Here is a 26,346-nt window from a genome sequence, read left to right as displayed (position 1 = left end):
ATAGAAAGATCGTAGTCACTCTTTTCTCAATTGTCAGCCCTTTACCTCTTTCCACACGAGGTTTAGTAGGGGGTAAAGGTCACAGGGCCATTTGCATGGGGGTGAAAAAAGGCCTTGAAGTCAGCAAGAAGAAACATACGTACTCTCGCTTCGGAAGATGAGAGTGAACTGATAACGGAGGGCCAGCGTGGAGGCCTGCTAGGGGTTATTCAGAGTTACCAATATTACTTCTTGAAACAGCTAAGTCTAGCACTGATATGATTGGCAGGAAATCTAGACAATACATTATAAATTTGGTAGTTCCAGGTGAATGTAAATATCACTTAGGCTTCTCCCTTCCCTCCTTACATGTATATTTATTACGAAAATAGATTATACGGCATATTTCAAGGGGAAAAAAACAGCGAAAATTAGCGAACGAGTGCATGTGAGGTGCTGTCAGGTGATAATTAGCCAATTCCAGGTGTATGGCACTCTCACTTACCTTATTTCTTTCTTGTATATATTATTTGGTATAAGAATAGGACATAGGGCTTATTTCAATGGATGAAATCAGTGAAAAATTCCAGGGAAGATTTACTTAGCATAGCACGGCCGGGCAGGCGAGAGGATAGGGTAATGGAGGGGGGGTAGGGAGGGGAGTCAAGAACGGGGAGAAATGGCTAAATTGTCAACAATGGATGGGAGTACAGATGAGATTAGGAGTGCTGACTAGTGTTGGACATTGGCAGTACTGATAGATGATACAAGCCCCCACTTGGAAGCCCGGGTGAATTCAAAATAACACAGAATCACAAAAGCGACGCCCCGCGGTATGATCCCTTGCTCCCAAGCGTCACGAAAGTGACGCCCCGCGGTTAAGGGGTTAATGAAGAGGTTGTAAGTAAGGGAGTATGGTACCTTGTGACTGATTGCTTTTGGATTTTTGTCTTGCTTATATTTTACAAATTAATTACATGTGAACACTCAAAGCATGAGGGCTTTATGGGACACATTATGTAAATATTGAGTTTCTTTTGCTGAATGATTACCTTTTATTATCTTAATTCGTATTTGGAATTGATTAAACTTTGATTTGTTGTTTTCTTTATTTCACAGTCAATTACACTATACATATTTATTTCTGAATACTTCCTGAAAGTTACTGAAGTCCATCTGTGACTGACCATGACAACTACATCTAAGGACTACCTGTGCAAACCAGAAGATAGAATTGAAAGGGCAAAACTACCTTCTAAGGAACAAATTCTCTCTTTCTTTCTTTCTTTTTTTTTTTTCCCCACCTTCACGTTAGAGAGGGTAAGACAGTAAGGTAAAGTGCCACTACAGTAATCACACATGTAAAAGACTTTTGGGAAAATGCTAGAATTCCAATGATCTGCAAAGATAATGCATTTACTAAAGTAGAGAAGTTGTACAAGAAGTACTGGAGTATACTGAATGGGAAAAACAGAAGATCAGCCTCACAGATACAAACTGAGGAGGATTTTGAGACAGAAATGCCAAACTTGTTTGACATAGCCACCACTGATGCCCTACAATAATGATAAAGCAAGGAGATCGAGAATTCCTAATTGCTCAACGAGAACCATGCCACAGAGGAACAATGAGGCCAACTGATAGGAAGCAGGCTGGAAAAGAAAACTGATCTTTGATGAGGAAGATTAAGGAAGAAGAATGGAAAAGGCATTGGGAGAAGGAAACTGCAGGCGCAGCATGTTCAAGCATGGTGCAGTTGAAATAATCCTCCAGCAGTAGCACAGATGAATCTGCAAATGAAGAGGAAGGTTCTGCTGACGCTGTTGCAAGAAGTAGTAGGTTCATATGTTGCAGGGGCACACAAAACATAATATCTCCATCTCTTTCAATGGCTCTTGACAGGACGAAAATATCAGACAGGGCTGCTACTATTATTTCAATGGAAACCATGTGCTCAACAAGCCAACAGCCTGAAGAATTTAACATCAACCACTCATCTATTCAATGCACGTGTCAGAAAAACAGGAAATTTGTTGCAGGAACACTGAAGGCTGAGTTTCATGCTGATGTTCCACTTATTGTGCACTGGGAAGGAATGCACCTCTGGGATTTAACAACCAAGCAACATATTGACCATATACTTATTCTAGTTACTGGTAATGGGGTTTCCCAGGTCCTGGAGGTTGCCAAGTTAGAAAAGGGGACAGGATTAGAACAAATCAAGGCAGTAGAAGCTGCTCTAAATGAATAGGATTTGAAAGAAAAGGTTACAGGATTGTCATCTGATACGGTACTACTGCAGCTAACACTGGACGAAAGTCAGATGCATGTATTCTCATCGAATAGGAGTTTCAGAAAGACCTTCTGTATTTGGCATGCCACCGCCATATAATGGAACTTCTTGCTGAAACGCCATTTACTGTACTTTTCAATACTAGCAAAGGGTCAGATGTCTTGCTTTATAAGAGGTTTCAAAATCAGTTGGAATCCATCAACGCAAATTCTTATATGGCAGTAGCTGATTACAAGGAGACAACTGATATCGTCATTGGCCCTGAACTAGTGGCGTGGCCTAAGAAGTCACTGGTAGAGCGACAAGACCTCTGTGATGGCTATCAGGAATTCATAGAGCTATCATTGATATTCTTGAGAGTCGTTCCACAACGTGGCATTCACTTTATGGCACCAGGTCCTGTGCACCATGCAAGGTGGATGTCCAATGTAATATCCTCACTCAAGATTTGGTTACTTCATTGTCAGTTTCAGCTAACAGTCAGGGAAAGGAATGTCCTTTATCAGATGTGTGTCTTTGCAGTTAAGGTATGCCTCAAAGCATGGATTTAAGCTCCTTTGCCTGCATCAGCACCAAACAATGACCTCAACCTTTTGAAAGCTCTTGATGATTATGTCAGTGTCAACACTGTTTTATCAAAAGCTGTTCTAGCCAAGCTCTCATCACACCTAATGTACCTGTTAGAGGAACTGGTGGTGCTTGCATTTTCTGATCCCTCAGTGTCCTCACCTACAAAGATGCTTATGGCAAGAGCAATACGGGAATGCAAGGGGACAGAAGACGCTCCTAAGCGAAAGGCAATCAATCCAGCAACTGTTAAGCAGCTTCAGCTCTCTGATTTTTTAACCAAAAAGTCTCTGTCTTTCTTTGAAAACTTCATCTCTCAACTGAGTTCCTAAACCAGAATCCAGACACTTAGCTAGCTAGAAAGGATTATGGAGAGGCTCTTAAGGTTGTCAATAGCCTCACTGTTACAGATGACCGACCGTTCAGAGTGTGGAGTTGCCCTCACTGAAGAGTAAAATCGTCTACTGACGTGACAAACAGCAAACCCAGTTTCTGCTTCGAGTAGTGACAGAACATAGTAAAAAGTTTCCTGACGCCAGAAAATCAACACTTATCGGGCAATAATGAGTGGTTAGCAACAATGATACCCCCGTCTTTGAAAGGCATATACAGTACTCCCTTATTGGGGGAGGGGGACCCAAGTGCTTGCATTTTAAGCCACTTGAGGTTCACTTATTTTTTTCGTAAGAAATTATCCAAAATTACAATAAATATAATTTTAAGGTCACAGTGCAACCCCTAAAATTTGATGTATCAAAAAAATATTTTGCATGGAGAACTTTTAGCTCATTAGGAAAAAATTTAGACATTAGGAGTAGACCATTTTGAACAAAAACATTTTCCCTATATACACCAGGAAGCCATGTACTACACTGGGTGGTAACCATATGACCAAATTTTGGCGCCTGGTAGTTTAGTGGGTAATTATTTCGCTCCAATCGGATTGAACCAGTGAAGGCTTATATCCAAGGGGTGGTTGGGGTTGACTGCTCATGTAATGCCACACAGGGATTAGTGAGGTTGGTCACTTTCATCTTAAATGTTGGGACCAACTGCCTAGCCCTGGGCTCCTATGCCCCTCATGAGGCAATGCAGGATTGGATGATGGATGGATGGAATATACTTAAGAACCATCCTAGTGGACACAGACCCATGAAAAGTGAATGAATGACAAAGACCCCTCCCTATTCCCAATGAACCCATGTTACAATGAACTTGCTGTACAATAAATCATTGCGCGACAGGCTTTCGCTGGATGTAACACCATCATATACTGTAGTGAGTCGTGACTGGATGAGGTAGGTAGGAACCAGGTATTGGGCTGGGAAAGATTCATATCATATACAGTAGTTTATAAAGACTTCAAAATGCATGCACATTTTGGCCTTGGTCAACTAATGGTGGCTCTCCATGCTGCTCAATATTCAACAACCATCCTATTCACTCCCTTATCCTGAGGTCACATTCTATGACCTCGTCCCTGGACTTTTTTGGTACCGGTATACCTCTTGCAACCCTACTGGGTCATTTTATGCAAATGTCAACCTTCAGTGTCAATTTCAGAATTATCATAAATATATAAAATATATATCATTATAAAGCTTAAACACATAAATTATATATAATCTTAAAGCTTAAACATTAAATTTTTTTAACCTGGACAGAAAAAGTTTCTGTCTACTGAGAGTGAGGCATTTAAAAAATGCTGTACCATGTCCCTGAAGAAAAATTCATGCTGAATTTAGTGATTTTAAGATGATCATTGACCCGAGTGTGTACTTGTTTGGAATGCTGCTATTGGCTTTTATTGAAATATGTGCAGCATGTGATGTGGTGTGTGGAAGGAAGAGAAGGCGGAGGGGGGTGCAAGGAACAGCGTGGTGGACTGAAGAGGTGAAACAGGCTGTGGCACAAAAGAAGAAAGCATACAATGAATGGGAGAGAAATAGGGGCGTGGAAGAAGTTGAGAGGCGGAAGAGAGAGTTATATGTGGAAAGGAAGAGAGAGGTGAAAAGATTAGTAAGAGAGAGTAAGAAGAGAGTGGATGAGGAATTTGGAAGGAATTTGAGTGTTAAGTGGAGGGACTGTAAGAAAATGTTCTGGAGAGAAGTGAAAAGAGTAAGACAGGGTGGAAGTGAAGTTAGCAGGGGAGTGAAAGATAAAAATGGTAGATTACTAGTGGAGAAGGGAGAAAAAGTGAGCAGATGGAGAGAACACTTTAAGGAAATGTTGAACGTAGAGGATGGAAGTACTGTAATGCGAGTATAAGTGGCTGGGGAATGGCTGGGAGAAGGAGGGAGGTGAGAAGACAGGAAGAAATCAGTAGGATAGAAGTTGTGGAAGCAATGAAGAAAGTTAAATCGGGGAAAGCCCCAGGAATTGATGGAGTGTGTGGTGAAATGCTGAAGCATGGGGGAGAGATAGTAGTAGAATGGATGTGGAAGATGTGCAGATTGGCCTGGGAGGAAGGTAGAGTCCCGGAGGATTGGAAGTCAGGTATAATTATTCCCTTGTACTAAGGAAAAGGGGAAAAAGAAGTGTGTGGTAATCATAGGGGCATTTGTCTTCTTAGTACAATAGGAAAAGTGTATGGTAGGATACTTATAGACAGAGTTAGAGAAAGAACAGAGAAATTAGTTGGAGAAGAACAGGGAGGCTTTAGGAAGGGAAGAGGTTGTGTAGATCAGATATTCATTCTTAGATCTTTAGTGGAAAAGTTTCTAGAGAAGGGAAAGAAGTTGTATGCGGCTTTCATGGATTTGAAGAAAGCATATGACAGGGTGGATAGACAAGGATTGTGGAAAGTGTTAAGAATATATGGAATAGATGGGAAGTTGTTGAATGCTGTGAAGAGTATGTACGATGGTGCGAAGGCTGCAGTGCGTGTGGATGGTGAACTAAGTGAATTTTTCTCTTTGAAAGTTGGTTTGAAACAGGGATGTGTCATGTCTCCATGGTTGTTCAATCTGTACATGGATGGGGTAATAAGAGAGGTACAAGGTAGGGTAGTGGATGTTGGAGTGGCCCTGGTGAGAGAGGATAGTGTTTGGAAACTCCCTGTACTGTTGTTTGCAGATGATACTGTGTTGTTGAGTGAAGACGAAGGGGAGCTGCAAGGCTTGGTGGATGAGTTTGAGAGAGTGTGTAAGAAACGGAACCTAAAGGTGAATGTAGGGAAGAGTAAAGTGATGGTCTTTGAGAGAGGTGAAGTTAGTGAATGTACAGCGAGGGTAGATGGTGAGGAATTGGAAAATGTGAGTACGTTTAAGTATTTGGGTAGTGTGATGAGTAAGGATGGAGGTTTGGAGGGTGAAGTGCTTGAAAGGGTACAGCAGGGAAGAAAGGTTGCTGGTTCCTTGAAAGCAGTGATAAGAAACAGGGAAGTGAGCATGGAAGTGAAAAAGTTACTACATGACAGTATTGTGATACTAACCCTAACGTACGGAAGTGAAGCTTGGACATTGTTGGAAGGACACAAGTCAAGAGTGAAAGCAGTGGAAATGAGTTATTTAAGAGGAGCCTGTGGAGTCACATGGAGAGACAGGCTGACGAATGAGGATACAAAGGAGCATTGTGGTGTGGATGTGGATGTGATAGGAAGCGTTATGAGGAACACACTGAGGTGGTTTGGCCATGTGGAGAGGATGGAGGGTGAAAGACTGATGAAGAGAGTGTATGTGAGTGAGGTGGAGGAGGGAAGAGGGAGGGGGAGGCCGAGGATGAGATGGAGGGATGGGGTGGAGAAGTATATGAGAGAGGGGGGTGTGAGTTGGGAGCAGGGCAGTGAAATGGCGGGGGACAGGGCGACTTGGAGGCGATTTGTTTGTGGCCACCCCAAACGGGATTGAGGCGTCTGGCAATAGATAGATAGATAGGTAGTATCTATTTGAGTTGGAATTGCCCCTACAATCATTTACATATATTTTACGGTCTGACTGTGGCACGACCTTGAAGTTGAAGTACTTCGGGAGCAACATGTATGATGTTATTTTAACATTTTTCCCATTCACAGCTTAAGAATGGGAGAAAAATAACATAGCTTTATCTTATAAATAGGCATCCTAGTACCTTACTAATATAGCCCTGTAATATCTTGCAAGAGACTCTGGCAAGCCATATACTCCATCACACGTAACATGCAAAGCATGAGGAATGCTACCAGAAAAAATGTAACGTTTCTTACGCTCAGCTTTAAACAAGAAATCACTCCAGTTACACTGAATTCAGGGAGATGGGTGGGTATGGTGGGAAGGCTTGGTGAATTTATGTGATGGATGGCATTGTTGGGTGAGCAGGATGGGTGGAATTCGTGGGTGGGGCGGGGTGGGTGACTGTGGTTGGGAGGTAAAATGGGTTGTCAAAATGTGTGGGTCGCCAGGGTAGTTGAGATGATTGTGTGGCCAGGGTACTCTGGGTGGGTGGGTGAGTTTAGGTGGGTAGTTGTACTAGGTGGCATTGTTAGATGAGCTTGGTGGGTGGCATTTGTGGGTGGGCAGGGAGGATGGCTGAGATCACTGTGCTTGGTGGGTCGCAAAGGTGCCTGAGAAGGGTGATTGTTGGATGGGTTTGGTGAGTAGGTGGATAAGTGGATGAGTGGATACAGACAAACCCCGATTTACAATACACCTAAATGTGATACCCTGGAATAGTGATGGGGACAGAAATACCACCCTGCCCCTCCTATCGTAAGCATACTCTCGGTTTTGCGATGAGTTATGATTTATTGTTTTGTAATGATTTTGATGATACTCTAGACTTAAATGTTATTTAGGTTGATTTATAAACTGTTTTTAACTTAGATTAACGTGTTTTAGTCATGGGTGGAGTGAAGACTGTCATTTGGGGTACGGATTCTTGTCCATCAGACGAGGTACAAAACATTGTGGACAACTAGGCAACTTGACAAAGAACATTTCATGTTTGATTACTGAACTGTCATCTAATCTACCATGGAATACATGATAATAATTTAAAATAAATATTAATAATTATGAAAACCTCAGAGAGTAAACGTTTCATGCAATGATGAAAACTGTGACATCAATAAATCATGTGTTTACATTCGGACCGTTCAAGGAAAAAAGCTTTGAAAATACAAAGGAATTTCTAAATAAATGTTGGAAAATAAGAGTGAAGAAAATAAAGGCGCTCAGCAACCAGAACAGTAACTAAAACAACATAAAGATTGGCCGTTGAAAAGTGTATCCCAGTCACATCTTCCATTGATAAATCATGGTTACATTCAGGTTGTTCAAGGGAAAACGCTTTGAAAATACAAAGGAATTTCTAAATAAATGTTGGAAAATAAGAAAGAAGAAAATAAAGGCGCTCAACAACCAGAACAGAAACTAAAACAACATAAAGAGGGGCTTTTGAAAAGGCTATCCCACTCGCGTCATCAATCAATAAATCATGTGTTTACATTCAGGCTGTTCAAGGGAAAATGCTTTGAAAATACAAAGGAATTTCTAAAAAATGTTGGAAAATAAGAGAGATTAAAATAAAGGAGCTCAGCAACCAGAACACTACCAAAACTGACATAAAGCAGAGCTGTTGAAAAGGATATCCCGATTACATGATGGACAGCATTCCCCGTCAGGACAAATCCCTGTCAAAACATCATCCATTCTCCGTCACAACAGTTCGCACCTTGGATGTTTCTGCATCATTCACGCATTATTATTATGAATAACAGATGTTGATTTAATTATCCCAGGATTGTATATGATAGGTATATATGCTGGGACTGTATATGATGCTGCTGCTTCTTCTCTACCAAGTTTGAATATGAGTCGGAGGTCGCATTCTCCAGTGACCTTGCCTGGGTGCAAGCAAGACGGGCATGGTTTTAGGCTTAGGTCTGCTTCTTTTACAGCTGTCAGGCCATTTAGATTGGCTTTAAACTTTTTTTTGGACTCATCTGAGTGGGTTTGGGACTTGGCTGGGGGGAAACCCAAGACTCAAAAACACGTCCCTATACTTTACACGTTAAATCTACCCCGGAATATGATACCCCTCCTAGCGATGGATTTTTACTTAATCAATTGCATCGTTAAACTGGAGTATGCCTGTATGTGGTTCTGCACATGACAAGGCTGAAGTAGGAATACTGAGGAGATGAAGTTTGGGTTTAGGTCACACAAAGGGAACACTGATGTCATATTCATTGTTCAACAGCTTCAGGAAAAATATACAGGAAAGAAAAGGGATCTGTGCTTTGTTTCTGTTGATAGGGAGATGGCCTTTGACAAAGTCCCTTGGGAGGTGGTGAAGTGGGCAATGAGAAAGCTTGGGATCGAGGAAAGGCTGGTTAGAGTGGTTACGGCTACATATGTGGGTGCTCGTACCCAGGTAAGAGTGAATGGAGATTTGAGTCATGAGTTTTCTGTGAATGTTGGTGTGCATCAGGGGTCAGTCTTCTGCCCCTTGTTGTTTATCATGATGCCTGAAGCCCTCTCATGTGACTTTAGAGATGGACTCCCATGGGAGATGATGTATTTTTTTTTTTTTTCTTGTGTCCGACTCTAGGCAAAGGCTTCAGGGCCTATATCTCGGGGGCAGTAGCCTATCCCAAGGCCCAGTAGTCCTCCTACACCTCCACATGTCACCACTTTGGCGCTAACACCCACCGTCCATATTGAATACATGCTAGGGCTGTCTCATACAGGACTGGTGTACTGGTATTAGCGGGGGTACTTTTATGACATGTCGGCGGGTCATCTGGTAGATCAGGAAAGTCTGCTTCTATGAAATTCAAATCCTTAAACTGTTCCCTGCCCCAGCCGGGATTCGAACCTGGGTCCATCAGGACTGCAGGCCGCCTCTCTACCAATTCAGCAGTGATTTGATGTTGGCTGCAGAGAATGAAAAGGAAGCGGAGGAAAGATTTAGGAAGTGGAGATGGTATGGAGCACAAGGGCTTAAGAGTAAATGTAGATAAAACAAAAGTGATAGTACCAGTATCTAGGGCTGGTGGCAATACTGTCAAAGAAGAGGGAGAGTGGCCATGTGTGGTTTGCCACAAGGGCATGGGAAGTAATTCCATCTTGTGCAGTGTTTGTGATAAGTGGGTGCATACGTAGCAGTGTTGAAGGTAAACTGCGAGATAATGCCGATTTCATGTGTGTGGTGTGGCAGGGAGAGTATGTGGAGACTGTTAAGCTTGACAGGACTGATCTTGCTGGTGAGTCTAAGTGTGTGATGTGTGGAAGAGTTTTGTTACTTGGGAGACATCTTATGAGCTGGAGGGGTTGGAGGTAACTCTGTGGCTAGAGTGAAGAGCAGTTGGAAGAAGTTCAGGGAGCTGTTGCCTCTTGACACTGAGAGGGCTCTCCCTCTGTGCTGAGGGATCTTTGTATGCTACATGTGTTAGGAGTGTAATGATGTATGGTAGTGAGACCTGGAGAGTAAAAGAAAAGGACATACGCAGGCTCAAATGTACAGAAATGGCAATGATTGGGTGGAAGAGCAGGCATCCTTGAGTGCAAGGTCTGGGGGGGGGGGGGACCAAGGTTTACGATGGAAGAGTTAAAACGTAGGATGGAATTGGGGTGTACTGATGTTGTGATGAGAAGAGAGAGACTCAGTTGGTTTGGGCATGTGGAGAGGAAGGAGGATGACAATTGGGTGCAGAAAGTGAGCAGTGTTAACCTTAGCTGTAAGTAGGATTGTAAGAGGCAGACTGAAAAAAGCATGGGATGAGGTCATTGAGTGCTACCTCAGGGAGGTAGCCACAGACTTAGCAGCATGGACAGCTGCCATCAGATGACCAAGGCCGATGCATACAAGCATGTTGAAGCCTTTAAAAAATTAAACAAAATGAATTCTCTCACCTATCATTTTTCAAAGTACAGTAAAGCCCTTTTCATCAGAAACATCCCATATATCTATACTAAGGAATAGAGCACACAAAAGTAAATACCTTTATTACCAGTACTGACTTCCACAGCTAGTACTTCTTGTGTTTCCTTCCCTTCCAGGTGTATTGTCGGCGAGGCAGAGTGTATGGTGACAGTTTCTGAACCATCAGCTTCATCACAGCCACCACCATCCACTAGCTGTGCCAGTGCCACACTCAGTGACACGTGATCATCCTCACATCCATCCTCTCCATCACCCACAACAATCTCATCCACTAGCTCCTCTGGCTGTGGACCAACTTCTCTTACACCTAGGGACACAGGCTGTTCCTTATGCCTCTCACCTCCCACAAACATCATATTAGAGGGGTCTTCCCTCCTACTGCTCTCTGCTTTTATCTCTACTGAATCTACAACTACACATTCTGTAATACTATCCTTAGTTGCTGAAGGTTTCTCTTTTGCTGGATGATCAGTTTCACCGATGACTGCACTTCTTGTTTCTGCCTCACTAATGACTGCATTGTTCACTATAGTGTTGCTTACAACTGCACTGCTCACTGGAACTTCATGAACAACTGCACTGTTTATTAAAGTTTCACCTTCTTCTACACTGCTCTCCATGACTTCACTGTTCACTACACCTTCATTTGCAATTGCACTGCTCACTAGTGTTTCAGTGATGACTGCACTGCTCACTGTAGTTTCACCATCTTTTCTTTCAACACAACTTTCTTTTGGAGCATCTAGTGCATTTATTTCTGGATTCTGTTCACAGCTTTCAGAACTCTGATGATGTACATTCTGAATGGTTTCTTCTTTACAGGTTCTTTGAGAATGTGTCATCTCAGGATTTGTAGCTTCTATATTCAACTGGTCTATTGTCTTTCTTTCAGTTACTTCTTTTGAAAAAAGTTTCGTACTGGTGGTAATATCTTTATCTATGGAGGAATGTGAATGAAAACATTCTTCTGCTTTGTTTGGATTTTGTATAAAGTTTGTTTTTTCACAATCTCTACTGCTGTTACCTTTTGAAACATCTCTTTTAGTATAGGAGTGACCATGTACAATATTAATATTACCGGTACTGTTTACTGGGGTGGTGGAAACACTGGTATGTGTATAAGTTTCGGCACTAGGAGCAATGTGAGTGCTAGACAATTCAACATCAGGAACTACTTCTTCTATCACTGCTGTATTAAGACACAACTCCTCAGTGTATAATGTTTCCTCCAGTCCTCTCTCGTACGTGTCCTCACTGTGTAAAGCGCGTGGATCATCTGAAACACTATTTTTACATTCAACATTTTCTTCACACACAGAATGTGTGTGCGAGTTTTCTGTCCTCAAATTAGCATCATTTTCTGATTCACGTTCACTGGATAAACTGACACTAATACTGGGAATACTTACTATGCTTACTGTTCTTTCAGACTTGTCACCCCTACATTCACTTTTCTGATTATCTCTGGTCTCTGGTGATGCAATTTTTGAATTGTTTTCAGCAGTCGCGACATAAGTTTTCTTTGAATTATCTGCATCATTAGTAATGTCTGTTGCACCATCTTTTTTCTTAACCTTCCTCCTTGCATTCCCTGCCTCTTCAGGAGTAACTGGACCTCTTTTCACACCCCTTGTTACTTTGGTCTTAACAACAGCTTTACTCTGAGTTTTTTCTTGCTCCTTCTTCTCCCGTTCTTTGGTGACTGGCTTCTGTACAATTTTTTCCTTGGCACTAGATGGAGTTTGTTTGCTGGACTTTCTAGGAACAGCCCACACCCTCCTCTCGATAGTGGCCCGGCGGGACGATCTCCGTAAACCTCCAGCATCATTTTTTTCTGCCTGTTGGAAAAGTATGATACAGATCTCCATAAATGTCCAGCATAATTTTTGTCTAACTGCTGCAAAAGTACAAGAAAGAGCTCCATTTTTTTCTTCCTAACTGCACGAAAAGTATATATATATATATATATATATACAGTATATATATATATATATATATATATACAGTATATATATATATATATATATATATATATATATATATATATAAATAAATAAATAAATATATATATATATATATATATATATATATATATATATATATATATATATATATACTGTATACAGTATATAAATAAATAAATTAAATAAATAAATATAAATATATATGTATATATATATATATATATATATATATATATATATATACTGTATACAGTATATATATAAATAAATAAATATAAATATATATGTATATATATATATATATATATATATATATATATGTACCAGTATATATATATATATACAGTATACACACACACTTGACCCTCAATTTCCTGGACTATAAGGGGGGGAGACCAGTCCGGGAATTGCAAAAGTCCGGCCCTACATACCATTCCCCGGACTATTACCATACTTTGTTCGAGTTCTCCAATACTGTCCGGCAATTATTCCGATATTCTAGAGCATTCTGAAATGTAGGATACCCATACCAACATTACTAACATACACAGTACATAAAATAATAACACTGAGACAATAATCATAATAATAACTGACACAATAGCAGTATTTTGCTAGCTACAACCCTACGAATGGTTGTTTGGACAGTTGTTGACAAGAATGTGGAGGGTATGATTGAAGAAGATCAGAAAGCTGAGGAAAAAAGAGGAAAATGAACAAGGAATGGAACACCACAAGGTGAACCAACCACTGATCAGCTGACTGAGATACAAACATGCAAATCATCGAATGTGATCTCGATCTTGGACCGAATCAGCAATCTTAATTGGAAAATATTTTAATCTTTATCACCATATAGGTTTGCACACCTAATTATTTGAAATTCAGTAAAAAATTTGTGCTTAATTTAATTATTAATAGAATATCAGGATTCAGAGCGAAAATTTCTTAGTTAGTAGAAGTGTTTTGCCTCTAGTCTAACAACTTGTCTTGACGGACTTTTGTTCTGTATAAATATCGATTTTTTTTTTTTTTTTTTTTTTTATGCGAGGAAGAAGGAACCAAAGGCCATGAGCCCGCAGTAACAGTTTCCTCCAAGAGAAAAACAAAATACAATATAGAGCCAAATTCAAGATCCGATCATTTTGAGATGCCTGGACACACTGCGTTTGAAAGACTGGAGATCATAGGCAGCAGGAAATACAGACAGAGGGAGACAGTTCCAGAGTTGACCTGTTGCATAAATGAAAGACTGGGAGTAACGGTTAATTCTTGCATTAGAGAGTTGGACAGAAAAAGGATGAGAGTCTGCTGCCAGACGGGTGCTACGCGCCCGTCGTAGAGGTGGAGGAATGCAAGCAGACAGTTCAGAGGAGCAGTGACCATTAAAGTAGCGATAGAAAAGAGATAAAGATGCAACAGTGCGGCGAAGAGACAGAGGTTGAAGGGAGTCAGTAAGAGGAGGAGAGTTAATGAGACGAAAAGCCTTTGACTCCACCCTATTGAGAAGAGCTGTATGAGGGGAGCCTCCCCACACATGAGAGTTGTACTCCACACAGGGGCGGATAAAACCCCTGTATAGAGTCAACAATTGCGCAGGGGTAAAGAAAGAGCGGAGTCGGCTTAGCACACTCAATCTCTTGGAAGCAGATTTTACAAGAGATGTAATATGATCTTTCCAAGATAAGTCCCAAGTAAATGAAACCCCAAGCATGTTCAAGGATGATGTAGGATTAAGCTGAATATTATTAAACATTAGTGGGTATACCTGTGGAAGATTTTGTCGGGTTGAAAGGTGTAAGAACTGAGTCTTAGATGCATTAAAGACAACCATATTATTTTTACCTCAGTCAGAGATACGAGCCAAGTCAGACATTAGGTGTGCCATAGCCTCATCCCTTGTTTGTTGAAGTAACTGTTGAGATGGGCGTTGCGGGAACCGAATGGAAAGGTGAAGGGTGGAGTCATCAGCATATGAGTGGATAGGGTTAGACGTACAGCTTAGAAGATCATTGATGAATAAAAGGAAGAGAGTTGGTGATAGGACAGAGCCCTGAGGAACACCACTGTTGATAGATCTAGGAGAAGAACGATGGCCGTCTATAACAGCGGCTATAGAACGACCAGAAAGGAAGCTAGCGATGAAGGCACAGATAGAAGGATAGAAACCGTAGGAGGGCAGTTTGGAAATTAAAGATTTATGCCAGACTCGATCGAAAGCCTTTGAGATGTCAAGTGCGATTTACAAGGCAGATACATTTTTTTGTACTCAGAATAAATATTTATGCAAAACAGAAGTCTGTCAAGGAGTGCTGATGATCTGAAGGGGAAATACTGTATATATGTATATATATATATAAATATATATATAAATATATATATATATATATATATATATATATATATATATATATATATACAGTATATATATATGTGTACTGTATATGTATGTATATACACTCGACCCTCGATTTGGCGGACCCCTATTTCCCAGATTTCGGATTTCCTGGACACAGACTGAGGTCAGACAATATTATCAAATGCCGGACAAATGCCCATACAAGTCTGTGCTTCTCACAAAAGTCCGGCTATTATTCTCTCATATTAAACTATAAGTAGTCTGCAGCACAACACAGTATAATTTTAGCATGGCTTTGACTCGACAGAGGCCATTTGTAATGCACACAAGAAGATATTTTCATACATGAAACGCATCTTGGCCACCAACGTGCTTCATGCCACCAGTTCCTAACTCGTGGCAATATCCCATTTGCCTCTTACTTTTCTCAAATGCCACTATAAATAGTTTATTGCATAACACACTATAATTTAAGGAAGGCTTGGACACAATAAATTTCATAAGTATTTAAAAAATATATTTTTTTTCTTACAGAAATAGTCAATGGGATCTATTGCTTCTCACTTAGCTCACCCGACTCAGTGCAACTGATACCGAATCGGCACTTTTCACTGGAAAATATTTTTTTTTTTTTGCCACAGTGGTTCCTACACACCTAATTATCTGAAATCTGTTTAAAAATTTTTTTTACTTAACATAACTTAACGAAAAAATTAGGTTTCAGAGTGAAAATGCACCAAGGTTAGCAGATACAAGTACAGTATATATATATATATATATATATATATATACTGTACTTGTATGAAGATATAAAGGAGCGTTGTGGTGTGGATGTGGATGTGATAGGAAGCGTTATGAGGAACACACTGAGGTGGTTTGGCCATGTGGAGAGGATGGAGGGTGAAAGACTGACAAAGAGAGTGTATGTGAGTGAGGTGGAGGGGGGGAAGAGGGAAGGGGAGGCCGAGGATGAGATGAAGGGATGGGGTGGAGAGGTATATGAGAGAGGGGGGTGTGAGTTGGGAGCAGGGCAGTGAAATGGCGAGGGACAGGGCGACTTGGAGGCGATTTGTTTGTGGCCACCCCAAACGGGATTGAGGCGTCTGGCAATAGATAGATAGACAGATATATATATACAGGTCTCCCTCACTTTACGATTGGTATGCGTTCCTAGAAAGGTAATCGTATACTAAAATATCGTATAGTGAACTTAAGGTTTAATGGGAAAAATAGGGATGCGTTCCTGGACTCATATATAAGAAACCCAACACCCATACAAGTGATCTAATATGCAAGAATAACAATGCTTTATGAACTGTGGTGCACCTGAATCACATATGAATATACATTTGCAAACATAGACATGAAATAGCATAAACAACATGAAATACAGTACAGTATGAAGAACAGGAAAAATAGTAATATTTTGGGCACTGATGCACACAGACGCACGGAGTTTGTAAGCTGAACGAGCGCACAGGTGAGACTGGGCAGTGATGCGGTTACGGGACAATTCGCCGTCAAGTCAATTCACCGTCAAAAAAATAACAAGATATTTCGCCGTCATTAATGAAGACAGCTATGGGTGAAGCTAGAATATAATTCATAGGCGACTACAGTGAGGAAGAAACAAATTAATTATTGACTAAAGGTCTATCTATCTATCTGTTGCCAGACACCTCAATCCCATTTGGGGTGGCCACAAACAAATCGCCTCCAAGTCGCCCTGTCCCCCGCCATTTCACTACCCTGCTCCCAACTCACACCCCCCTCTCTCACATACCTCTCCACCCCATCCCTCCATCTCATCCTCGGCCTCCCCCTCCCTCTTCCCCCCTCCACCTCACTCACATACACTCTCTTCGTCAGTCTTTCACCCTCCATCCTCTCCACATGGCCAAACCACTTCAGTGTGTTCCTCATAATGCTTCCTATCACATCCACATCCACACCACAACGCTCCTTTATACCCTCATTTGTCAGCCTGTCTCTCCACGTGACTCCACAGGCTCCTCTTAAATAACTCATTTCCACTGCTCTCACTCTTGACTTGTGTCCTTCCAACAACGTCCAAGCTTCACTTCCGTACGTTAGAGTTGGTATCACAATACTGTCATGTAGTAACTTTTTCACTTCCATGCTCACTTCCCTGTTTCTTATCACTGCTTTCAAAGAACCAGCAACCTTTCTTCCCTGCTGTACCCTTTCATGCACTTCACCCTCCAAACCTCCATCCTTACTCATCACAATACCCAAGTACTTAAACGTACTCACATTTTCCAATTCCTCACCATCCAACCTCGCTGTACATTCACTAACTTCACCTCTCTCAAAGACCATCGCTTTACTCTTCCCTACATTCACCTTTAGATTCCATTTCTTACACACACTCTCAAACTCATCCACCAAGCCTTGCAGCTCCCCTTCGTCTTCACTCAACAACACAGTATCATCTGCAAACAACAGTACAGGGAGTTTCCAAACACTATCCTCTCTCACCAGGGCCACTCCCACATCCACTACCCTACCTTGTACCTCTTTTATTACCCCATCCATGTACAGATTGAACAACTATGGAGACATGACACATCCCTGTTTCAAACCAACTTTCAAAGAGAAAAATTCACTTAGTTCACCATCCACACGCACCGCAGCCTTCGCACCATCGTACATACTCTTCACAGCATTCAACAACTTCCCATCTACTCCATATATTCTTAACACTTTCCACAATCCTTGTCTATCCACCCTGTCATATGCTTTCTCCAAATCCATGAAAGCCGCATACAACCTCTTTCCCTTCTCTAGAAACTTTTCCACTAAAGATCTAAGAATGAATATCTGATCTACACAACCTCTTCCCTTCCTAAAGCCTCCCTGTTCTTCTCCAACTAATTTCTCTGTTCTTTCTCTAACTCTGTCTATAAGTATCCTACCATACACTTTTCCCATTATACTAAGAAGACAAATGCCCCTATGATTACCACACACTTCTTTTTCCCCTTTTCCTTTGTACAAGGGAATAATTATACCTGACTTCCAATCCTCCGGGACTCTACCTTCCTCCCAGGCCAATCTGCACATCTTCCACATCCATTCTACTACTATCTCTCCCCCATGCTTCAGCATTTCACCACACACTCCATCAATTCCTGGGGCTTTCCCGATTTAACTTTCTTCATTGCTTCCACAACTTCTATCCTACTGATTTCTTCCTGTCTTCTCACCTCCCTCCTTCTCCCAGCCATTCCCCAGCCACTTATACTCGCATTACTTCCATCCTCTACGTTCAACAATTCCTTAAAGTGTTCTCTCCATCTGCTCACTTTTTCTCCCTTGTCCACTAGTAATCTACCATTTTTATCTTTCACTCCCCTGCTAACTTCACTTCCACCCTGTCTTACTCTTTTCACTTCTCTCCAGAACATTTTCTTACAGTCCCTCCACTTAACACTCAAATTCCTTCCAAATTCCTCATCCACTCTCTTCTTACTCTCTCTTACTAATCTTTTCACCTCTCTCTTCCTTTCCACATATAACTCTCTCTTCCGCCTCTCAACTTCTTCCACGCCCCTATTTCTCACCCATTCATTGTATGCATTCTTCTTTTGTGCCACAGCCTGTTTCACCTCTTCAGTCCACCACGCTGTTCCTTGCACCCCCCCTCCGTCTTCTCTTCCTTCCACACACCACATCACATGCTGCACATATTTCTTCTGTAAATATCCTACACACACCTTCCACGTCTCCCATCTGCTCCAATTCATATTTGCCCAATCGTTCCTCCACTTCTCTCTTATACTCTGCCTTTTTCTCATCCTCTTGTAACCTTTCCACTCTCCTTGCAACTACTCCTTCCTCTCGTCTTTCTCTTCTTCTATTCCTCCATCTTACTTGCATTCTAATTCTGGCCACCACCAAGTAGTGGTCAGAAAGTCCACTCCCCCAACCTCTATACACTCTTGCATCCTTTACACATCTTCGCATCCTTTCATCCACACACACATAATCAATCATTGCCTTCCTTTCATTCAGTTCACCACCCACCCTTCTCATCACTCGCCATGTATACCTGTGGATCATTTTATGCCTGAAGAGGGTATTGGCTATCACCAACCCCCTCCCAGCACAAATGTCCACTAACGCACTCCCATTCTCATCTATCTAAAGGTGCAACTGATAAATAATATCCAAAGCCTACACTATCGAACACAGACTTTGATGGATCCCCCTGAAATATAGTTATTAAAGTATTGATTAATTAATAATAAGTACAGTATATTTATAGAATGACGAGGAATCGTCCATGTTTTGAAGGTGAATTACCTGATGCAGAATTGACTTGATGGCGAATTGTCTCGGAACCAGTAACGCTTGGTTAGCAGAAGCATGGGAAACTGAATGCACGGGGTGAGTATGCCACGCAACTCTCAGGTGATCTGCCTGTGAGCAGGGGATTTCTCCACACGAACAATTGGTACTAAAAAAGAACGATTGTAAATGCGAAATATACTAAAACGAAACACCGTACAATGAGGGAGACCTGTAAGTATCATTCTCATCTTACATGTCAGGACAAACTTGCCTAGCACCAGGCTCCTACGCTCCTCATGGGGCAATGTAGGATTGGATGGATGGATGGATGGATGGATGGATGGATGGATGGATGGATAGATAGATAGACAAACCTCGATTTAGGGGACTAAATGGGGAATAAATTTGTCTCTTACTTGAAAATGTCCATTGTTTTACCACACATAAAGACAATCTTATTATGAAATGCAATGATTGTTTCACTTATCTTACTTATATATATGATTATGAATATTATTTTACAGGTACTGTATAAAGAAACATATTAATGTTTCAAGCAGAGGACTTTTCTTAATGGTCCTGTCCATTTGTCAGGTAGAATATGGAGTCCCTTAAATCCGAAATCCCTTAAATGGAGGTCCCTTATAAATATATATATATATATATATATATATATACTGTCTATCTATCTATTGCCAGACACCTTAATCCTGTAAAGGGTGGCCACAAACAAATACCTCCATGTCGCTCTGTCCCCCACCATTTCACTGCCCTGCTCCCAGCTCACACTTCCCTCTCTCATATATCTCTCCACTCCATCCTTCCATCTCATCCTCGGCCTTCCCCTCACTCTCTCCCCCCCCTCCACCTCACTCCCACACACTCTCCTTATCAGTCTCTCACTCTCCATCCTCTCCACATGGCCAAACCACATCAATGTGTTTCTCCTAACATCTCGTATCACATCCATATCACAATGCTCCTTTACTTCCTCATTTGTAAGTCTGTCTCTCTATATGATTCCACATGCTCCTCTCAAAAACTCATTTCCACTGCTCTCACTCTTGACTTCTGTCCCTCCAACAAGGTGGTCCAAGCTTCACTTCTATACGTTAGAGTTGGTATCACAATACTGTCATGTAGTAACTTTTTCACTTCCATGCTCACTTCCCTGTTCCTTATCACTGCTTTCAAGGAACCAGCTACCTTTCTTCCTTGTTGTACCCTTTCAAGCACTTCACCCTCTAAATTTCCATCCTTACTCAACACACTACCCAAGTACTGTACTTAAATGCACTCACATTTTCCAGTTTCCCCTCATCCAACCTCACTGTACATTCATTGACTTCATTTCTCTCAAAGACCATAACTTTACTCTTAACTACATTCATCTTCAGATATATATACACTAAGAAAAAATATTGAAAAAACAGTTTATTATATTTATTTTTATATATTTTGTGGCAGGTGGGGGCACTCATCATCCACTCACTCGATGTAGTGCTGCTTTGGGTGTCTGCCCTTTCCTCTCTTCCTTCCTTCCTCTTGTCTTTCTTTCCTTCATTTTTTCCTGTTCCTTATGCCTATGGGTGACTTTACACTCCCTCTTCTGTCTTTCTTTCTTAATTCTTTCCTCTTCCTTCTGCCTATAAGTGACTCTACACTGAGTGACAAGCCAAATGGTTTCCTACAAACTAGAAAACCATTTAGTATGCAGGATGGTAACCATATAACCAAATTATGGCACCTGGTGATTTAGTGAGTAATTAAGGTGCTCCAATTGGATTGAGCCTGTGCAGGTTTGCATCCAAGGGATGGTTTGGGATTATTGCTCATGTAATGCCACTCAGGGATGAGTGAGGCTGGTCACTCTCATCTTAAATGTCAGGACCAATTTGCCTAGCCCCGGGCTCCTGTGCTCCTCATGGGGCAACATAGAACTGGATGATGGATGGATGGATTTATATATACGAGGTGCTACCCAAAAGATCCAGTACTGTAATATGAATACTGTAGAAAAATCAGTTACCTTACCTCCTAGTTTTCATTGTCGCCTTCAAAGTAATTCCCTTGGGCATGTATACATTGGTCCCAGCATTATTTCCACAAGTCCATGAATCCCTGGAAGGCTTCAGGCGTGATGGTCTTGAGCACCTCCTGCGATTTTGTCTGGATCTCCTCAATCGAGTCAAATCAACACACTTTCAGTCATTATTTCAGCTTGGGAAACAGGAGAAAGTTGCAAGGGGCAAGGTCAGGCAAATAGGGTGGGTGGGGAATGACTACCATGCTAGTGGAAGCCAGGAACTGCCAGACAACAATTGATGTGTGGGCGGGGGCATTTTCATGATGCAGGACCTAGTCCTTGTTCTTCCACTGTTCTGGACATTTGCAACGGATGTTCTCCCCCAGATGTTGCAAAACTTCTCGGTAAAACTATCCACTGACAGGGTGGGACGAATTCCATGTGAACAATCTCTTGCATATTGAAGAAAATGATCAACACTGACTTGATATTGCTGCGCCATTGGTCCGCCATTGCAAAACCGCCAAACCACCTACACATCACATTACAATAGTAAGCGTAGCTCAACAACACGTCCACTCACAGATACGGCCGGGGCCACACTGATGCACAAGGGTTGCTGCTGACTCCTCTTAGCGGCAAAAGGCAAAACTACAAATGGTTGGCTCCCTATGTTCAAATTACTGGAACTTTTGGGTAGCACCTTGTGTTTCATGATTTCCCTCAGAACCCCTGATGATGGTCTGCAGAACCCTAGGGTTCCACGGAACACTGGCTGGCAATCGATGCCTTATACTTTTGTTATCAAAGCATCTTTATAAAGAATTTTTTTCACATCCAAGTGAAATATTAGTTCATCTGCAAATTAACAATGACATTACCCTAAGTACAACAATCCTGAATGCCTGTACTGTTTATTCCTAGCTATTAAAAAAAAAAAAAAAAAAAAAAAAAAAAACTATCCTGGTTGGAAAACCAAATACTGTACAACGAAACCTCCATAAATCGGAACCCTTTTAGTCGGGATTACGCTTAAGACATAATGGCATATGATACTGTATTCACTGATGAGAATAATTTAAATTTTTCAAAACAATGGTAACAAAAATCCCAGAAAAAACTCCTTTGAATTGTAAAATGTAATCTAATGGAAACACAAGCTCATCATGATGCACTAAGCTCATCATCATCTAGCCTGTGAAGGCCCTTCAGTCCAGCATCTGCCACCACCTGCATCAGTATTCTCTCGCACCCACTCCCATAGTGACTCCATGTTTCGCACTTTTATTCGTTCCCAGCATGGTTTCTAAGGGTATCAAATGTTGCACAGAAACCATCATGTGCCCCCCAACACCTCCATATCCTACCAAAGGGCCTTCCTTATGTGATTAGATTACATCCTCTGCAAACATGGTAAATGATTATTTTTTTCTGGTTAGTCTTGAGGCGTCACGCTTTCCATGAGTCAGAATTTCGGTGACGGAATATCCTCAGTCCCTATTTTCCCAACTTAAAGAGGTTTTACTGTACATGAATAAATAGCTACAACCACACATATAACCCCTGAACCAAAGCATTTAGTGAAAATCCATAAAAAGGAAGATGTCAGCAAGACAGCATGCCTTGCAAATAACAATTGTGGTACTCTTACTTTATTATTCCTGGTCTTAAGTGGAATGTCCTCTTTATGTAACTTGTTGGTGGCCGTGTTTGTCACAGGATGAGACCTCCCCACACTACTGCTGCCTGAGTCACTCCCTTTATACTTCATTATTTCTGAAAATATATAAGAATACTGTATATGGAGTAAATGAGAAGTTGTTGAATGCCAAAAAGAGAATGTGTTACGGTGCTAAGGCTGCAGTGGGTGTGGATAGTAAGCTGAGTTAATTTTTCTATTTCAAGTTTGGATTGAAACAGGGATGTGTCATGTCTCCATGGTTACTCAATCTGTATATAGATGGGGTTATAAAACAGACACGAGACAGGGCAGTGGATGTTGGAGGGCCCTAATGAAAGAGAGCAGCATTTGGAAGCTTCCTGTATTGTTGTTTGCAGATGATACTGTATTGTTAAGTAAAGATGAAGGGGAACTAAAAGGCTTAGTGAATGAGTTTGGGGGAGTGTGTAAGAAACAGAATCTAAAGGTGAATGTATGGAAGGGTAAAGTTATGGTCTTCGAGAGATATGAAGTCACTGAATGTGCAGTGAGGTTGAATGATGTGGAAATGGAAAATGTGAGTGCATTTAAGTACTTATGTAGCATGGTGAGTAAGGATGGAAGTTTGGATGACAAAGTTCTTGAAAGCATACAACAAGGAAGAAAGGTTGCAGGTTGTTTGAAAGCAGTGGTAAGAGACAGGGAAGTGAACAAGGTGGTAAAAAAGACGCTGCATGATAGTATTGTGATACCAACTCTAACGTGTGGAAGTGAAGCATGGACCCTGATGGAAGGACAGTGGGAGCAGTGAAATAAGTTATTTGAGAGGAGCATGCAGAGAGAGACTGGCAAATGAGGAAGTGAAAGAGCTTTGTGGTGTGGCTGTGGAAGTGACAGAAAGCATTATAAGAAGTACACTGAGATGGTTTGGGCATGTAGAGAGGATGGAGAGTGAGAGACTAATGAGAAGAGTGTATGTGAGTGAGGTAGAGGGGGAGGGAGGAGGGAGGGAGAGGCCGAGGATGAGATGGAGTGAAGAGGTGCATGACAGAGGGGTGTGTGAGCTGGGGGAGGGCAGTGAAATGGCAGGGGACAGGGCAACATGGAGGCGATTTGTCTGTGGCCACCTCTTACAGGATTAAGGCATCTGGCAATAAATATATAGATTTCTAAAAAACAGTACACACTAAATGGGATAGCACAATGGTCACAAACTGATGTCCCAAAGCATCCCATTTTCTGAATATCCTATATTGATATTGGTACCAAGGCACATATTATATGAAATGCAGACAATATGGTTTAAGTTTAATATTCAAGTTTAGACTCTCCTTGTTTGCTTCTGTACTCTCCTAGGAAAAAAAAATCAAGAACTGAAACAATACGAAGAAACTCCCTGCTTCTTTGTTTGCTACTGTTTTTTCTTAGGTGTATTATCAGACATACAAAACTGATGAAAGGGTCTGATGGGAGATGATATGACATGACAAAAAGTGAACAGGATGATAAGAAAAGGGCAGGGAGTATGGATGTTATGTGATCAATACTAAAATGACAAGAATAAGTGCAGATATTATAATACACATGTAAAGTAGGTGCTGGGCTCTGATGGTTTAGTTCAGAACACATCATGCACCAACTATACATGCACTCACTTGAATAATGATTACCAAACATCAGCAACTACTTAGCATTCCCAACACTTGAAAACATGGAACAATCATCAACATACTTAAACAAAAAAGGAACCAACGTGCTCTTTGTCGTACAGACCAACATGACTTAGCATGTAATCCAAGATAACCAAATGCCTAACTCTTAACAAAATCACACCATTTCCCCCTTGTTTCTTAGTACTACACTCCACAAATACCTTACTAACCAACCTCACATAACATGTATATATCTGATGATATCAACTTCATGAGACCCACACAACATACACTTACAAAAATTGACATATATCAAGCTTTTTTGTGATATTCCCCATATAAACTAATCACCAAAATCTACAACACAAATGTTGACTTGCCAATTACTTACCTGGCAGAAAAGCACATGTTACACTCCAGGGGAATTCACTGTCACCAGAAAGCTTCTCTACTGGGGTTCTACTGGGCTCTGTTCTTTCATCCACAATTTTCAATTTTTCATTCATTCATTCATTGCCAGACGCCATGTATCCCAAACGGGGTGGCCAAGGGCTTAGAGTTAATTGTACATATGCATAATATTCCCACACCCCACAAACACTGCCTCATGTGCAAATGACATTACCATGAAAACTACAAACCACACTCCAGACGTAGCCAGCACTCTGCAACAAAACTACCTCAACTTCAGGCATGGGTCAGGGACAACAAGCTGACAATTGCTCCAGCCAAACCCACCAACATATTCATCACCAGCAGCAGTCATGCGTAAAGGTACCCCCTTAACATCACTCTTAGCAATGTCCCTATGCCACACACATCTTTCACTATGGTCTTTGGAGTGACATATGATACTGGACTCACTTTCAGGAACCATAGACATCAAGAGGCAATGCACCCCCAGACTCAACTCACTCAGGGCACTTACAGTGTCAGACTTTCAGCAACAAAAAGAAATCTATCTATGTATTGCCAGACGCCTCAATCCTGTTTGGGGTGGCCACAAACAAATCGCCTCCAAGTCGCCCTGTCTCCCGCCATTTCACTGCCCTGCTCCCAACTCACACCCCCCTCTCTCATATACCTCTCCACCCCATCCCTCCATCTCATCCTCGGCCTCCCCCTCCCCCTCCCTCTTCCCCCCTCCACCTCACTCACATACACTCTCTTCGTCAGTCTTTCACCCTCCATCCTCTCCACATGGCCAAACCACCTCAGTGTGTTCCTCATAACGCTTCCTATCACATCCACGTCCACACCACAACGCTCCTTTATACCCCTGGGGGTAGGGTTTTTTTTCAAGAATACTCCCCCAGTATCCCTGCTTGTCATAAAAGGCGACTAAAAGGGTTGGCGGAGGGTTAGTGCCCCTCCCCGGAAAACAACTAACTAAAAAAACAAACAATAAGCCTCGGACAAGGACAAAAAGAAATACTTTCTCTATAAACAAGGTAACAGACCAGTGATCTATACCTCGGTGACATGGGCTCCATCCTAGGATGCGATACTCGAACATATTTACGATTAAATCTTTGTCGTAACTGTGGTCTGTTTTTTGCACAAAGAACTGAATACATGAAAAGTGTCTTCTTTCTTAGTCCTTCTATCCAAAACAGACAACAACTATGACAATTTTCCTCTCGTAACCAGGAACTGTTTCTGACAAAAA

General features: G+C 41.5%; 1 protein-coding gene across 1 annotated transcript in view; it reads right to left on the bottom strand.

Annotated features, from left to right (window-relative positions):
* LOC145411033 (uncharacterized) overlaps positions 1-26,346 on the bottom strand; it is a 95,174-nt gene that overhangs the window by 36,294 nt on the left and 32,534 nt on the right. The window contains exon 2 of the mRNA XM_080281095.1: positions 10,770-12,540. Coding sequence (XP_080137221.1) covers positions 10,770-12,540 — 1,771 coding nt within the window. The remainder of the gene's footprint in view (positions 1-10,769; positions 12,541-26,346) is intronic.

This window comes from Coenobita brevimanus, chromosome 87 (genome assembly GCF_032717465.1).
Source record: "Coenobita brevimanus isolate Jiangsu-jjx chromosome 87, ASM3271746v2, whole genome shotgun sequence".
In the NCBI taxonomy this organism is placed as follows: Eukaryota; Metazoa; Arthropoda; class Malacostraca; order Decapoda; family Coenobitidae; genus Coenobita; species Coenobita brevimanus.
The sequence above is the reverse complement of the archived record's forward strand: the minus strand, read 5'-3'. Positions and strand labels throughout refer to the sequence as shown.